Source organism: Xyrauchen texanus, chromosome 27 (assembly GCF_025860055.1).
Source record: "Xyrauchen texanus isolate HMW12.3.18 chromosome 27, RBS_HiC_50CHRs, whole genome shotgun sequence".
Taxonomy (NCBI): domain Eukaryota; kingdom Metazoa; phylum Chordata; class Actinopteri; order Cypriniformes; family Catostomidae; genus Xyrauchen; species Xyrauchen texanus.
This window is the reverse complement of record NC_068302.1, coordinates 32975093-32991271: the sequence shown is the minus strand read 5'-3', so window position 1 is coordinate 32991271 and position 16179 is coordinate 32975093. Positions and strand designations below refer to the sequence as shown.

The following is a 16179-nucleotide window of genomic DNA, read 5'->3' as shown; positions in this document are numbered from 1 at the left end:
GCTGATTAAATGGTGCAGCTCGGAGGTGGCAAACACACCAACCCTAAAGCTTCACTGCACTCCAGGTGAACAGATTTCCTCTCCATGGGCCAATGGTGGACATGGGAATAATCCCGGGTCACACTTTTGATTTTCATTTTGATTATGGCGAGGAGTTATGTAGATTATTCAAGGGGTGCAAATGCTCTTATAGCACCAATGTTTTGCCACACGATTAAATTAATCCATGGGAGCTCGTAGTGATTTCACAAATGCAATGACTCCGATCACTAAGTCAGTCACCATAAAATGCAATAATGGACACCTGTCCGAACAATAAGAGACCTGTGCGCTATAATTCAGCGAAAGGGTGAGCCTCCTTTGCCAGTGTCGCTGACCTGGCCACCTCTAATTACTGTCAGTATTTCACAGTATCCGCAATCTGACACCATGGAGTTGCTGATCCATCATATTACTTAAAATGCATGTCTCTCAATGCGATCATAAATATATCAGCTTCCAACCTCTGAACCTGTCCCAGTGAGGGTATTTTGAGTTTATACCTGGACAAGTCAAATGTATAAACAGTTAAGCTTTTACACTTAAACGTTTTGATCATCCCCATGGATGTGGTTTGTGTTGCAAAGAAAAATACATAAAATCCAAACTATTGTAATTCAAACGTGTAATTCAGTTCCACGGATACCCAGGCTACATATAACACATTATATTAGATGTAGCCTATACTTCACCTATATAATAAAATAAAGGTAACGCATTACAATAATGTTTATTTTTAACATTATGCATTAGGTGGGCATATGAACTAACAATAAACAATAATTATTTTTAGCATTTATTATCTTGGTTAATGTTAATTTATCAAAGGCTACGTTTGTTCATGTTGGTTCATATAGAATTAAATTCTACAACTTTTAATTCTAAAAATGAATTGGTAGCTTATATAATTAACACTATGTAATAATAATAAGTAGGCCTAATAATATTAACAAAAAACACGAAATAATAAATACCACGATACAAGTATCGTTCATTGTTAGTTTACAAATACAACCTTAAAGGTAAAGTGACCAAAATAAAAACACTCCCGTTTCTGAGCATTTGAAATAATAATGTGCATATAATAAATAAAATAAAAACATAGCAAATGCAGTTTGTTGTCTGTTTTGTTCTTCTTAAATAATTTAAACGCATTTAAGACAGGTACAGACATTACACATATCTTTAAACAAATACAATTATTATATAATTTTTTTTAAATAGCTTCTCCTCTTTTTATTTGTCGGCACATTAGGTGCACGTGCACCAAAACAAATTTAGTTACTTAAAGTGCTGTAGAAATGGTTCAATATCTCTTCTCCTATTTCTTCAATTGTGTGCTTGGTCAAAGAAGCACTAGGCTACATCACGTCGCAGCAGCACAGGTCCAGAGCCGGTGTTATGAGCGAAGAAAACGTCATGCAAACCTACCGAGCGTCGAGTTGCATGTAAATTCAGCTCTCACGCGCGCAGGAAGAGGCAGGCGTGGAGTCGAGTTCATTTCGGATTTCCATTTCACAAATCCAAACAAACGTTTTACCTGTCTACATCAGACGGTCTGGTATTTCCCATTCCTTGAAAAGAGTAAATAATGCTTCAGGCTGGAACATCAGTGTCTGAAGCTCTTCCCTTATTTTCCCCGCCAAGGAAAGACCGAGAAAGAGAAGAAGTGACCTCACGAGAGGGCAACAGAGAAAATTAAATTGCACTTGGGGGCAAATTCTATTAGGGAATAGTTATTGTCTCTTGACAGGTCCTGACCATTTAAGTAATTAGCTGAAGTACGACGGCATTGTTTAAGCGAATAAAACAGTGACCGACTGTTAAAAAATCTTAACCCTTGTGCGACCTTCGGGATATTTTTGGTCTTTTTTATTTTAGTTTTTTTGATCATTGTGTGTTAATGCGAGTGGCATACATTTCGCCAAAGGTGTGTATTTTGGGAGGAATTTTGATATTTCAACCTCAGTTCCTTACACAGTGTACACAAAATAGTAATACTCAGGACCTTCAGGAAAAAAAATGTCCCAATTAAACCCATTAAAATGACAATATTTGACCCCAGTGCCATTAAAGAATAAAATCATGAATTCTATGATATTATGCTTTCATTCCAGAGCCCTGGCTTGAAAATTAATTTATTTAATAGCCTATTTTCCACCAGTTGGCGCCATTTTTCTCATGTTTAGCCGATGGAGCAAATATATGCTTTTTCCCTATTTTCTGTTTGCTGTGTTATAGAGCACTGCAGGCCAATTTAATAAATTAAATAATATGAATATATAATATTATTATGCCAGTTTTTTGATGTGGATATTTTTGTCCTTGAAGGAGTAACTTTTTTTTTATTGATGCACAAGGGTTAAACAAGGATACTTTCTCTAAAAGACTCTTTGACAGGTTTCCTGTGGACTAATGTAAACAATGACCCTTCTAATACATTATAATTGGCTAAAGGGTAGATCCTACTCAGGTCTGAAATTCAGTTAAAGGCGATGTTGTTCACCTCAAGGTTACCATTATACAATGAAGCATCCTCTTACCCCATAAATATTTTTACTTGGTTCAGTAATCAATACCTTCATTTACGTGCATTTAGGTAGGCACTCATGTAACATAATGATTCTGATTTTATGCATAATTTTTTATAGTGCTATTCTTTTAAAGGAGATACTTGGCTTACAATTTAAATAAAATAGGTCATGTAGCCTAATAGTAACCTATAATTAGATAAGTTGCTACTTTGTATACGTAGACCTAAATGTTTTTTAATAGCATAAATACACATTATTATTGTAATTAAATTCCTACCTACATGGAGCGATATGTATTACATGACACGGCTAGGTTATATGTTACCAATACTTTTCACAATTATAGTTAATCTAGACAAAATAAGACATCTTATTTACAAAATCTTGAGTTCAGAAGACAGATTGGGGTATAAGTAAGAGGCATTTTACCTGGTAATATGTAATTGCTCAAACGACACTGATGAACATCTTTGAAGCATCTTCAGGAGATTACATTTCCGGTGTTTGCTGACAAGGATGTTCATTACAGTTCATTAATGCACATTGATGGACATTCTCGGGACACCATCCAAACACCTAATTTTGCTTGTCCTATGAGCAGAATGTAATTGATTTATTCATTTTGGATAGAAGTTGGTTTTAAACAGATCTAGGACCCCTTAACCACCCAAATTTCTTCTCCAGGCTCATTTCTTCTTATCTTTTCTATGCTTGAAGCTATTGTTTTGGAAACAGCATTGGATCAAAGAAAGATAACATATTATACCTATATAAACAATGACCGAGATTGGGTGCATGCAATATCTGATACTTTACATTTATAACGTAAAAATTCCTCTTAACAGATATGCAATGCTGAGAATTTTACTTGCTCTTTTTACCAAATAAACATTTAGAAATAAATACCACTGGGGAAAAAAGAAAGAAAATACTAAGAGTCTTTAAAAATAATTATTATTTAAAAGCCTAGAAAATACAAAATAATCTTGTTAGGTTTTTCCCTATTTACGTGAACCTTTCAACCAGATTTGGGAGGCTTATCAAAAATCTCGTTACATGGATTTTATCATGATGACAGAGTTCAAATGTATGCACACATCCTTTGTAATTCAGGAATTCATAACACGGATGGTAATGGTATATTCCATTATAAAAGTCTATTGATTCACAGACATTGAAGTTGTATTACAGGAAACTGCTTTGAGATTTTTTTTTTCCAGTTTATGCAATATTTAGGTTAGCATTGCAAATAAATAAAATAGTTTGTTTGTAACTTTAAAGTACTATTCCGGGTTCAATACAAGTTGAGCTCAATCAACAGCATTTTTGGGATAATGTTGATTACTACAAAAAATTATTTTGACTCGTCCCTCGTTTATTTGAAAAAAAGAGCAAACATCGATGTTACAGTGAGGCACTTACAATGGAAGTGAATGGTGCCAATTTGTGGAGGGTTTAAAGGCAGAAATGTGAAGCTTATAATTCTAAAAAAAACACTTACATTAATTAATCTCTTAAAACTTGTGTGTTATTTGAGCTGTAAAGTCATTTTAGGGTTTTCGGCATTATGTTGTCAGGGCAAGGAAGTTATTAAACTGGTTGTAACTTTACATAAAAAAGGTTAGTAAGTAAGTTATGTTAATGTGCATATTGTTTATATCTTGTGGCTGTCCTTTTGAAACAACATAAGGTTTTTCAGAATTGGCCCTATTCACTCCCATTGTAAGTGCCTCCCTGTAACCTTGATTTTTGCTTTCTTTTAAAGAAAATAGTGGGACAAATGCTGTCGTTTGAACCCATAATATTCATGAAGTCACATCTTCCCTATAAGCTAGTAGTAGTTGAAGACATACAAATTATACCCCATTCCTATTGTAGTGTATTATTTTGTGCCTCCTCTCACCTGTCAGCAGTTGGTCCATTTTGACTGACTGCATTAAAGCTGAGAGTGAGGACTGCATCTTAGAATATGCATTATGGACAAGGGAGGAGTTATGGCTCCTGCTTTAAGGCTAAATGTAACATCCAGGGGGTCAGAGTATATATGAGCTACAATAAGGTAACCATATATTAACCCTTTTCCTCTCTTCACAGAATTAATTCACTCTCAGTTTGCGTGCGCGTGCGCACGCACGCACGCACGCACGCACGCACACACACACACACACACACACACACACACACACCTTCCATGCCTGTGGCAGAATCTTTATTGTTTTATTAAAATTAGTGTGGTATGACAGTAGAGGTATCAAACCTGTCCAGCATTTTAATACCAGAATGTGATAGGCCATAAACATGCAAAATACATGTTGGAGGGCCACAGCAATAAAACCCAGCATTGTCTAATTTATGGAACACAAAATCAGCACCACAAGTTGATGTTTTACCCTTGCTTTGTGCTGCTTTTGGTTAGGAGGGTTAGGGATGTTTCTATTGTCCCATTGTTCTCGTGTATGGCACACAAACAGGTCCCTCGCTCAAGTCTGGTAGAGAACAGGAAACATGATATGTGCCCTCATGTTTATACAGTTGGATTTGTACACAAAAGCACTAGCAAGATTGGACGGAAGATTCATGACTTCAGTTTAAACTTTTCACCCATATGCCGGTAAAGCTGCAAAGATCTATGGCTCAGCCAGTTCTGTCAATAGAAACGGTTAACTATACACATTATTTGAGCATGCACAAGGCATTTTTTAGGGCATGTGTTTAGAATGTTGTTACGTGGTTTCTAGGGTGTTTTGGGTGGTTACTAACTGGACCAAGCCAAAAGAGCCATAGAAAAGTCAAATCCAAGCGATTCTAATTGCATTTTTAAGTGGAAAGTAATAGCACACTTCTCCTTGAAGTATGATTCATGTCCATAGCATAAACAGTATTGGACAAGTTAAGTGGCAACATTTTATACTTAGGGTATTACAGATGAGGTTTTTAAGGTAAATCGAAAATTTACCACCAACTCTAAACCTAAACCTAAGTGATAAAAGAAAATGTGAAATGAAAAATGAAACTGCTGAAGCAACTACATTTTGTGGCACTTATATGACACTTTTGGCTCTTGTTTCGAGTCATGCTCTTCTGGATTTGTACCCTGGTCCTTTACATTGCAAGTGCAACATTCTATCAGTTGAGCTACCACACTTGATTGCACTTGAATAAGCTCGTAATTGTAGTTTGTTACACATTACAATGCATAGCCTTACAAGTCAAGTGCTAGTAAAAGTGTTTTGATGTCATAAGATTGCACTGTGTGACGAACAGAGAGAAAAGTAAGTGTTTGTGAAATGATAATCTGCCGTTTCATTTGTGATTTGTGTGAAAGTGAATAAAAGTCATTTTTAGAACCACTAGTGTTTATTTCACCAGGAAAATAATTTAGTAAAACTGTAGGTATATTAACGTGACTGGTAACACTTTCTATGAAGCCCATATTTATAATGCATTGTAAATGCATCATAATGCATTAGTAATGTCTCATAATACACCTTATAATATGTTATAACTTCTTATAAATAATTGTAACTACAATTATAATACATTATAAGACTTCACCTATTCATAGTTATACTTTAGAGTACAATGCATTATAACACAAGTAACATCCAATTATATGCAGAAGTTCTAATGTATGATATATATTTGTAATATATTGCGAATAGGTCTTCTTATAAACATCCATAAGTGATTACAAGACATTGCTAGTCAAGCAGGAAGTTATATACATTACACATGATATAATATGCACAAAATTCACATTCAATGTATATTTGTATATATTACAAAACACACTAGCTTATATTAGCTTATATTACAAGCTACAAGGTTAAAATATATTAAAAAAAAACTCTCTCTTGGAAAAAAAATATGTATGTTGATCACACATGGCTCTTTGTGGGTGTAAACACACCCAAGAATAATAAAAAAAAAATCAAACTGATTAAATTCTGGACTATACTCATTAAAATGTAATGTTTGTGCATCTTATTTGAAGACTTGTTTTATAAAGAAAAAGATATATTTTATATAACTTCCATTATACAAGTTTGACTTAACTAATGTATTGTATGTTACAAGTTTGTTATTGCTGTTTATAAGAAAATTTTCCTTTTGTAACTTAAAGCAGTAGTATAAAGTAGAATAAAGAATAAATAGAATAAAGGCCACTTATAATATAATCACATCATAAAGCCTTTTGACTGTGTACACTATACAGCACTTACACGATTAACTTTATTAGCTTCTGCTGCGATAAAATTGAGTGTTGCTTGTGTTATAATGCATTATACTCTAAAGTATAACTATGAATAGGGGAAGTCTTATAATGTATTATAATTGTAGTTATAATTATATATGAGAAGATATAACTTATTATAAGGTGTATTATGAGAGATTATAAATGCAGTATAATGCATTTAAAATGCCTATACAATGCATTATAAATATGTACTTCATAGAAAGTATTACCACATGATTTTAATAGACCAGGCTGGTTCTTTCATGTTGAACAAGTCTCTAGCTGGTCTGTTTCATGGCTAAATTTGTGAAGTCTCAAATATAGCAAATATATGAGGTGAAATACACAGAGTATTTTATTAGTATACTATATATACAATACTATACTGTATATACTATAACACCTGTACATCTACATATTCATGCAATTATCTAATCAGCCAATTGTGTGGCAGCAGTGTAATGCATAAAATCACACAGATACAGGTCAGGAGCTTCAGTTAATGTTCACATAAACCATCAGAATGGGGAAATTGTGATCTCAGCGATTTCGACAGTGGCATGATTGCTGGTGCCAGACGGGCTGGTTTAAGTATTTCTGTCTTCTGGGATTTTCACATAACAGATTCTAGAGTTACTCAAATTGGTGCCAAAAACAAAAAATATCCAGTGAGTGGCAGGTCTGTGGATGGAAACTCCTTGTTGAGAGAGATCAATGGAGAATGGCCAGACTGGTTCGAGCTGACAGAAAAGATACTGTAACTCTGATAACCACTCTGTACAATTGTAGTGAGCAGAATAGCATCTCAGAATGCACAACATGTCAAAACTTGAGGCGAAAAGGCTACAAAAGCAGAACACCACATCGGGCACTTTATTAGGACCATAGTGTTCCTAATAATGTGATCAGGTGAGTGTATCTGTGATTTGTATTAACAGCTGATCTATACGTATTCACTTTTGCCATTTGATGAAAGCCTTGAACATCTGAGCTTTCAGTTTGAACATACTCAAAATATTATCAAATTGTCAACACTGTCATCCCAAAGTTCATACATCTTGTAATGGCAAAAGACACTGAAAAGGAAAGAGAAATGGTACAAGCAAACAAAGATGTGGGGCTAAAGGGCGGACCCTAGATTTCCACGAAAACCTAAAGCTCAAGATCAATCGATGGTGTCCTTCAGACGATCTTGTAATCTTGAACACTTCAAACCCTTGTCTTCCAGAGATCCTCCTCAGATCCTCTCCCCCTGGGGTCACCACCCCCTCCTGGGCACAGCCAACATCCAAGTGTGTGAGGGAAGAGGCCTTGAAAGCCGATTGTGTTTTAATAAAGTTTATTATCGGGTGGGGGCTAATCCCCATAGTAATCTCCCACAGACCCAAAGGAAAGCAGGATTACTCACTTGCTATAATCCCAATGAAATTGTTAGGATTTAGCAAGCAAAACAGACCAGATGGCAACAGGCTTGTTCTTCCACCCTAGACCTGTTCACTCCATCCCCAATCACTTCCTCAACCCTGACACCCTCAAACACAAGACATGATCTATTCATTAAGACATGCATATGCCAGTGAGGACACTAATATGGTGAATGATGCTTAGGTTCTGAAAATGCTAAGGATAACAAAGAGTTGCTAAGGACACGCTGAAAGATATTTGGTTACACTGTAATTTACAGCTCTCATCTCTCTTCTTTAACACATTTACCACATTTTACCATGTTTAAATACATTTGGCAGATTCCCCCCCATAATCAGTTCAGATTATTCTAAATGTCTGGGGCTAGTTTTAGGGTTATTATGAATCGAGAATGGTTGACTGTTACCATAGTCAATTTAGCAGAGACAGGCCATTTTCTTTAAAAATAATGGGAGAAATTGGAATGCCTAATGGTCAACGGATGTAGTAAGGAAGTCCAGCCTTACAGGTAATAGAGACAATCACCTTTTAGATACAAATATCACCTGTCAATCAACTCAAGATTGTGCATGCGCATTAGCTATACAAGTTGGGAAAATTGCATTTTTAAGCGTAAACTGAGGAAAAGCACAATTTATCATACCTGTGTTGTCAGATTTTACTGCTGATTTGAAATATGTTTTTTGATCATAATCTTGACCAACTGATTTAAAAATGTCAGTCTTTCCCCATTCAAGTATAAAGTAGCTGCACTTGTATGCCACTTGTTTACATAGAAAAATAGCTGCCCGGGAGCTTTCCAAAGATGGCCACCAGTGGACTGGCTTTGATGCTACACAGTTTGATTTGATTGAGTATTGGGCGAAGTCTTCAGGAATGATCTATAACAAACTGTATAAAATGGACATTTCTGATAGAATGAGCCATGTTATATTCTGTGTTTTAATAACTTAACACCCAAACATTTGAACTCACACATTCTACTTGAATGCGCCAATTTGCTATATACAGTACCTTGGCAACCACAAACTCCTAAAGTTGGATAATGGATTATATTTCTTAATTTTCTAGAATTGTTTTGGCATATTACGGTTTCTGCTATTTTATAAAAACAATAAGCTGCTCGAGTCCACGCATTCCAGTGATATTATCACAGTCTTTCATGGCTTCCATTGTCAGATGACTTTGGGCCACAAATTGTAAGTTTAAAGAGACTGGGAAGTGAAAAATTGGTCAAAAACTAAACAGTTGATGTATTGGATATTATGCCAGAATCAACATCTGGCAAAAAAGATAGAAGAGGAATTATGTTTTTAGAAAAATAATTTTAATTGCATTTTCTCAGCAAAGCACACCAATTCAGGAAGAAAATGTTTGGTTCTTGTCTTTGGTTGTGATTATTTCAGTTCCTTGTGTAAAGAGTTGCTACACAACACAAATCCATAAAAAAGATCAATTATTTGATAAGGAAAAGGCACAAAGAATGGACAGGCAGTGGACTTATGGCAAAACATTGACTTAAAAACAAAACTATTGATGCTTTTAAAACACTGTGAGCTGCATTTGCTCCAACTTGTAAACATTTATTTGAAAAGTGGTAATTTTAAAACAAATTTCTGTAAGATTAACAAATAAGAACATCAATTATGGTAATTTTTCCTTCATCTGGTGCTTCTAAGAAAAAGTCCCTCCAATGGAGGAACTCAGGCACTGATGAGTAGCTAAAAATATCAGACCACAAGCAGTCCTTCATGGGCAAGTGCAGGGATCATAATATGCAAATCAGTTGTAGGGTGATTGTATTAGCAACCACTTCTTAATTACCATCCAATTAAAACAGTTCTTTGAAAGCTCTCAACTTCTTTACCTTGTTTATTTGGAAGCTAGCGGTTCCTTTAGTAGCCACAGATTGTGAGATTTTGTCATTCCTGATAGAAGTAAAAGATTAAGCTTGAGCAATGCACTGTGACACTCAAGGTAGAGACACTTTAGCACATCGCAGCTTTACCCTCAGTTTAAAATATAAATACATCGTTAGAAGACACATGGCCGAGAGAAGATACAGCAGGACACACAGGCTCATATCCATTCTGGAGAATCCCACGCTGAGCAGCGACATCCAATGTTTGCTTTGAGGTCTGGGGTAAGGCTCTATTCTGATTCCACCACCGAAGTTCTCTTCCTGGCTTCCCAGGTGTTGCTTTACCCTCCAGTCTCTCTCGAACTGGAGGTCCTTCACATCATCTTGCTTTTGGAGACTTCTCCGACGTACCATCCCCGACATGGCCGCAGCTTGAAGGGCTTTAGCTTTATAGTGCTGGTTGACAAAGGAGTCCAGGTCTATGATGTCCTCCTGGGGCTCTCGTAGCTTCAGACCCACAATTTTCAGCTTGCGTGGTTGTGACTGTGGCTGCTGTGGCTTCTCCCAAGGAGCCTGGCTAAGGGTTGCATGCTCTCCAGCTGCCCCAAACCCCTCCAACCCTGCAGGGTATGGCTCACCAGCCTGTTCCTCCAATGATGGTTCTTCTTCCTCCTCCTCCTGTTTATCTTCTTGTGGCTCTTCGGTCAGATCGGCAGGGCGGTTTTTGGGAACCTCTCTGGCTCTCCTCTCTGCCCCACCCCTGGCTTCTTTCTCCATCCGAGCAGCTGTGAGTTGGTTTCTCTGCTGGATGATGGCTTGGGTCTCATCCTGCAGATAGTCTGGCAGAATGTGGTCTGTAGAAAAGTAGTTTCGGAGGAAAGCCAGTACCTCATACTGATTCCAGATGTGCTCTCCGGTCCTTTTTACACCATGGCAACCAGGGCACAACTCCGGAGATGGCCATTGAATCTTAGGGAAATAGGCGTCCTCACTTAGGTCTCCTGTGTTAAATAATAAGAAAAACAACCATCAGGAGGATTTTAAGAATGAACAGCTGAAGATTGGAAAAACAAAATGACCATTAGTTCTCAAGCTGTTAAGTGCTGTGTTGACTGCTTAACCTAAAGTCATAAACTGAGAGCAAAAAATAAATATCTATGCCATGTATCTCTGTAAATTTAAACATAACGGGGTTAATGACAAATAAGGATATCCAACATGATGAAGATTTAGTATTTTTGTTATACCCTTTTTCTCCCCAACTTGGAATGCCCAATTACCACTACTTAGTAGGACCTCATGGTAGCGCAGTTACTCACCTTAATCGGGGACATGTCCCAATTTCCTCCGCTTCTGAGAGTGTCAATCCACGCATCTTATCACGTGGCTTGTTGTGCATGACACCGCGGAGACTCCTAGCATGTGGAGGCTCATGCTACTCTCCGCAATACAAGCACAACTTACCACACACCCCATTGAGAGCAAGAACTACTAATCGCAACCACGAGGAGGTTACCCCATGTGACTCTACCCTCCCTAGCAACTGGGCCAATTTGGTTGCTTAGGAAACCTGGCTGGAGTCACTCAGCACACCCTGGATTCAAACTCGTGACTAACCCAAACTAACCCAAACTAACCCGGGGTAGTCCACGTTAATACTCGCTGAGCTACCCAGGCCCCCTACATGATAAAGTTTAACAAATGCGACAAGTTGACAATCTTTGCATGTTGGTTTTATATGTTATGTAACATTTTGTACCATTAAAAAATTATAAAGTGTGTACACCAAACAATAAATTGATAACTTTAAATGTGTCTAAACATCTCATTAATTCATAAAGTGTTAAAAACATATTTTTCCAGGTATTTTTTTTTTAATATTATGAAATAAAAAAATCTAACTTTTCTTGAGGTGATAGTACCATTTTACATTTAACCTTTATAATGAACTACCCTTATTATTTCATTAAAAGGTCAAATTATATGATATTTTAAAAGAAACCAAAGATTATGCAAGGGTACTTCTAATGACAACATTTTAACGCAATACTTTTCTTCACTACAATCTCAGCAATTTATGTTTGGAAAAAATAACAAATATCAAAAGTGAGTAAATTAAAAATATCAATGAGTTTTACTTCCGAAATGTAAAGTTACTGACAAAAACATAATTGACCCAATGCAAAAAATCAATTTCCACCATGTGCTTGTGGAGTACATTTGTGAACATTTAAACATAATAGGTTAATGACAAATAAAATGTCCAAGATGATAAACATTTTTTCAATTAAAAAATAAATATATAGCTTAAAACAAATGTGACAAGTTCTTAGAAATACAATTTTGCATTCATGTTAGGTTAGTTCCATGTTACTGAAACACTTGTGTATCATAAAAAAAAAACTGAATGACTCTAAAATCAAAGGTTCCGTAACAAAGTGTTAAGTAGTAACTTAAATAAACGTGAGTATACCTTTCTCATTATTTCAAAAAGTAATTTTTTTTATTATTCTTTTAATTTGTTTGCAAATTTCATGTATCTTTGTATCATTAGGTTTCCAGCAGTTATACCAATTGACAAACTGACCAACCCTTACCATCTCATAAAAAGGTCAAATTATATGATATTTTAAAATAAACAAATCTGCTTCACTACATTTTTTTTTCTAATAACAAAAATTATGCAAAGCTACTTTTAATTTTAATGGAATGTTTTTCTCCTTTACGATCTTAGTACGATAAATCTGCCTAAACATTTTTTCTTAAGCCCAACATAATATATAAAAATGTGTTATAATTCAGAAATGTATTGGTCCTGTAAAAAAAAGAAAAATATGCATCACATTATTGACCCAATACTACATGTTGCATGTTGCAACTGGCATGTGAAGGCCAAATTGTAGAAACAGTGGTGAGAGCCGTTCTATAATGTCATCATGTGTTGTTGTGCAATTCCAAGTGTCTTGCATGAGTCTTATTGTGTATATATATGCATGTGTATGTGAATATGGGCTCTATAAGTGTGTGTGTGTGTGTGTGTGTGTGTGTGTGTGTGTGTGACAGGTCTAAAGACATGATCAATAGATCTGTTGGCTCTCCCAGTGGGAGGATCTTGAAGATAATAGATGAGGTTGGGGTGAACAAGACACCCTCCATCCACATGCATGCACACCTGCACACTCACAAACCTTTTCTCTTCACACCCCCTTTGAACATGCCACCATCTCCAAATTGAATATAAAAGCCGGCACCTCTGGGCTGCAGCTCTTCCTCTAATGAATTACTATTTTTCCCTTTAGATGTTTTCCTCTCCCTACCTCCCCCAAACGTCACCCCAGACGGAGGCATCCGTTAATAAATTACTTGTGGCGGATGTCACGGGGTGGTCGGGACACTACAAGAGGTGGCAGTGGCGTTTAGTTTACATCCATCCCCCCATCTCTTACGCAGATTAATCTGATGTATATATGCATATGTGTGGACGTACTCTGCATACTGCACTTTACATAAGAGATACATCAATTTTACTATGTGTCTACAGGAACCCATAGGTCTTAATGTGTTGCTCTGTGACAGCACACATATCTGGCTGTGATGTGATGCCATGCGTGTGAAGATCTTACGTTTAATCATGGAGGTCTTCAACACAAGGGTGACTTTAGCTGTAGCACTGTTTATATTGATACAAAAGCTTGCTGGGAGACTGCATTAATGTTCATGTGTGTGAATAGAGAAGGAGCCATCATGCAGGACATTTGCAGTGAGTGTGAGTGCTGATGGGTGGGCAGGGGGCAGATTACAGGGGCTGTCTAAGTCTCTGCTGAACGCAAACAAACATATAGGCTAATCATCTCCTTGGTATCTTCAAGAGAAATGTTGGGTAGTTAGAGAGAGATGGAGAAAGAGATAGTATGTTTGGAATGACATGCTACCATGTGAAGTATACTCTACATACTGTGCACAGAATGAAAATGTTTTCTGTGCGTGATGACCCGGATGACATACTGCATTTACCAAAATATGCAGCACCCCACAATACTAAAATGGACCAAAATATCAGAGACTTGGGGGCTCTTGAATTGGGGCAGTATGCAACTACACAACATCATAGTGGCTGAATAGCAATGTGCTAAAAATCTCATGGCAATGCCCTAGCAACCACCCAGAAGTTCCTTATACCATATAGGAAAGTGCTTAAAACCTCTCAGAACACCATATAGTAGCAACCACCCAGAAGTTCCTTATACCATATAGGAAAGTGCTTAAAACCTCTCAGAACACCATATAGTAGCAACCACTCAGAAGTTCCTAGCAACCTTTGCAGAATGATAAAAACCTCATAGCAATGCCCAAGTAACTACCCAGAATTCACTAGCATTGTGACATTTTAACCCTTCCTTGCACTGTAAACCCTAATAAGTTAACAGAACTCAAAAAAAAAAGTAACTAATTGCCTCAAAGTTTTTGAAGTTAATATACTGCCAAGTTTAAGTTTATAGAACTTTCAGATTTGGATTTTGTGCTACACATGCTTGTTAATAGCTCTTAACTTGATATATTGAGGAAGCTAACTCATACATTTCATTGATACTTAATTTTACATTGAACTCTTTGGCAGAACTTAAAATTACCATGTAAGCTCAACTTAAATACTTCAAGTACAGGAAAACTAACTAGCTAGTACAGCAAATGCTAGCATGCTGAATACATGCTATTTGGAAACACTATGCTTTGATTAGCATAGCAATTGCTCAACAGGTAACACAATATACTGTAGAAAAATCTTAGATTGTAACTGTCCTCATCCTAAGCTTAAGATCCACTATTCACCATAATGGTAACACCTAAAACTTTAACATAACAGAAACTCTTCTAAATAACACAAAACATTAAACAACAAAACATTAAACACTAACTCGTCTCCCCCTTTACATTCATCTTGCACAAAGACACATTGTATAACATTTCATTTTAACATTGCAGAGTGCCGTGCAAAGCATTCTGGGAAAAAAATTAGAACCCCAGTTTCAGTTAAAGTTAAGTTCCTGTAAATTTAAAGAGACGTGCTCATTAAACTCAAAACAGTAAAACAATTTAGGTTCCTTAAAAAGTCATGTGTTGTATAATGCAACGTTTCTCAAATTAAAAAAATAAGCAGAATACAGTATGGATGAATACAGCTCATTATGCAGTAAACAGAAAATAAATAAACTTCCCTACTGGCTTCACAGAGATAAAATTGTTTATCTTTCTTCTCTAGATGTTTCTGCCCTTGACAAGTGGTAGCAGCAGCTCTGGGCTAAGGCCTGTTGCTTGGGCCTTTGTGCCAGTTAAATTAATTGTGCAGCAGTGATACTAATAGGCCACTATTCATGCCTGGTTAGCTGCGTGTGTGTGAGGTGGGAGGGAACTACTAAAGAGGCACACGATCAGGAGGAGTGTCCCGCTTGGGAACTGCAAATGGAACAAAGGGTGTTGGAGGATGGAAGACAGAAAAGAAGGAGGGAAGCGTGTCACCCACCCCACACACACACAAAAATATACACACAGTGTTAACCACTCATGCGGAGATTACAAAGCAGAGGAAGGCTTGATGCTGGCGGCGTGGCATGTGCCACCTGCTGTCACGGGTGTCTGGGGAATTTAGGGCCGCGTGGTCCTGGCAGTAGACACTGTTACTATATCAATTGTCAAGCGGCGGGAACGACTCCCCTGAGGAAAGTAGAGACAGTGAGACCTAATCAGCAGAAGTGACAGGGGACCCAGGGACATGGTAGAGCCATAGTGGGACACACATGGGGGACTTTTGTCCAATTATTCATGACTCCTTGGCTGGTAAAAGGGACAGATGCTAAAGAGGCAGGAGACATCAAAAGAGGACAAACAAATTAATTAACCAAGTGTGAAGAGAGGCAACCAACTCCCTTTATAGCCCTTATGAACAACAGCTATGCAAGTTGTTAAGTTGTCAGAGAGATAAGTACTATTTTTATTTATGAAATGTCAGCTATGTAGCCTTCTCTGCATTCATGTGTACTGGGAAATTCTACTTTAAACTCTAAAATAAAACAAAAACCCACTAT

The 16179-nt window shown here is 36.8% G+C and overlaps 1 protein-coding gene across 1 annotated transcript in view; it reads right to left on the bottom strand.

Moving 5' to 3' along the window:
* Positions 1-9579: 9579 nt before the first annotated feature.
* LOC127621063 (sulfhydryl oxidase 1-like) overlaps positions 9580-16179 on the bottom strand; it is a 41566-nt gene continuing 34966 nt past the window's right edge. Inside the window, exon 12 of the mRNA XM_052094499.1 lies at positions 9580-11097. Coding sequence (XP_051950459.1) covers positions 10208-11097 — 890 coding nt within the window. The 3' untranslated portion in view covers positions 9580-10207. The remainder of the gene's footprint in view (positions 11098-16179) is intronic.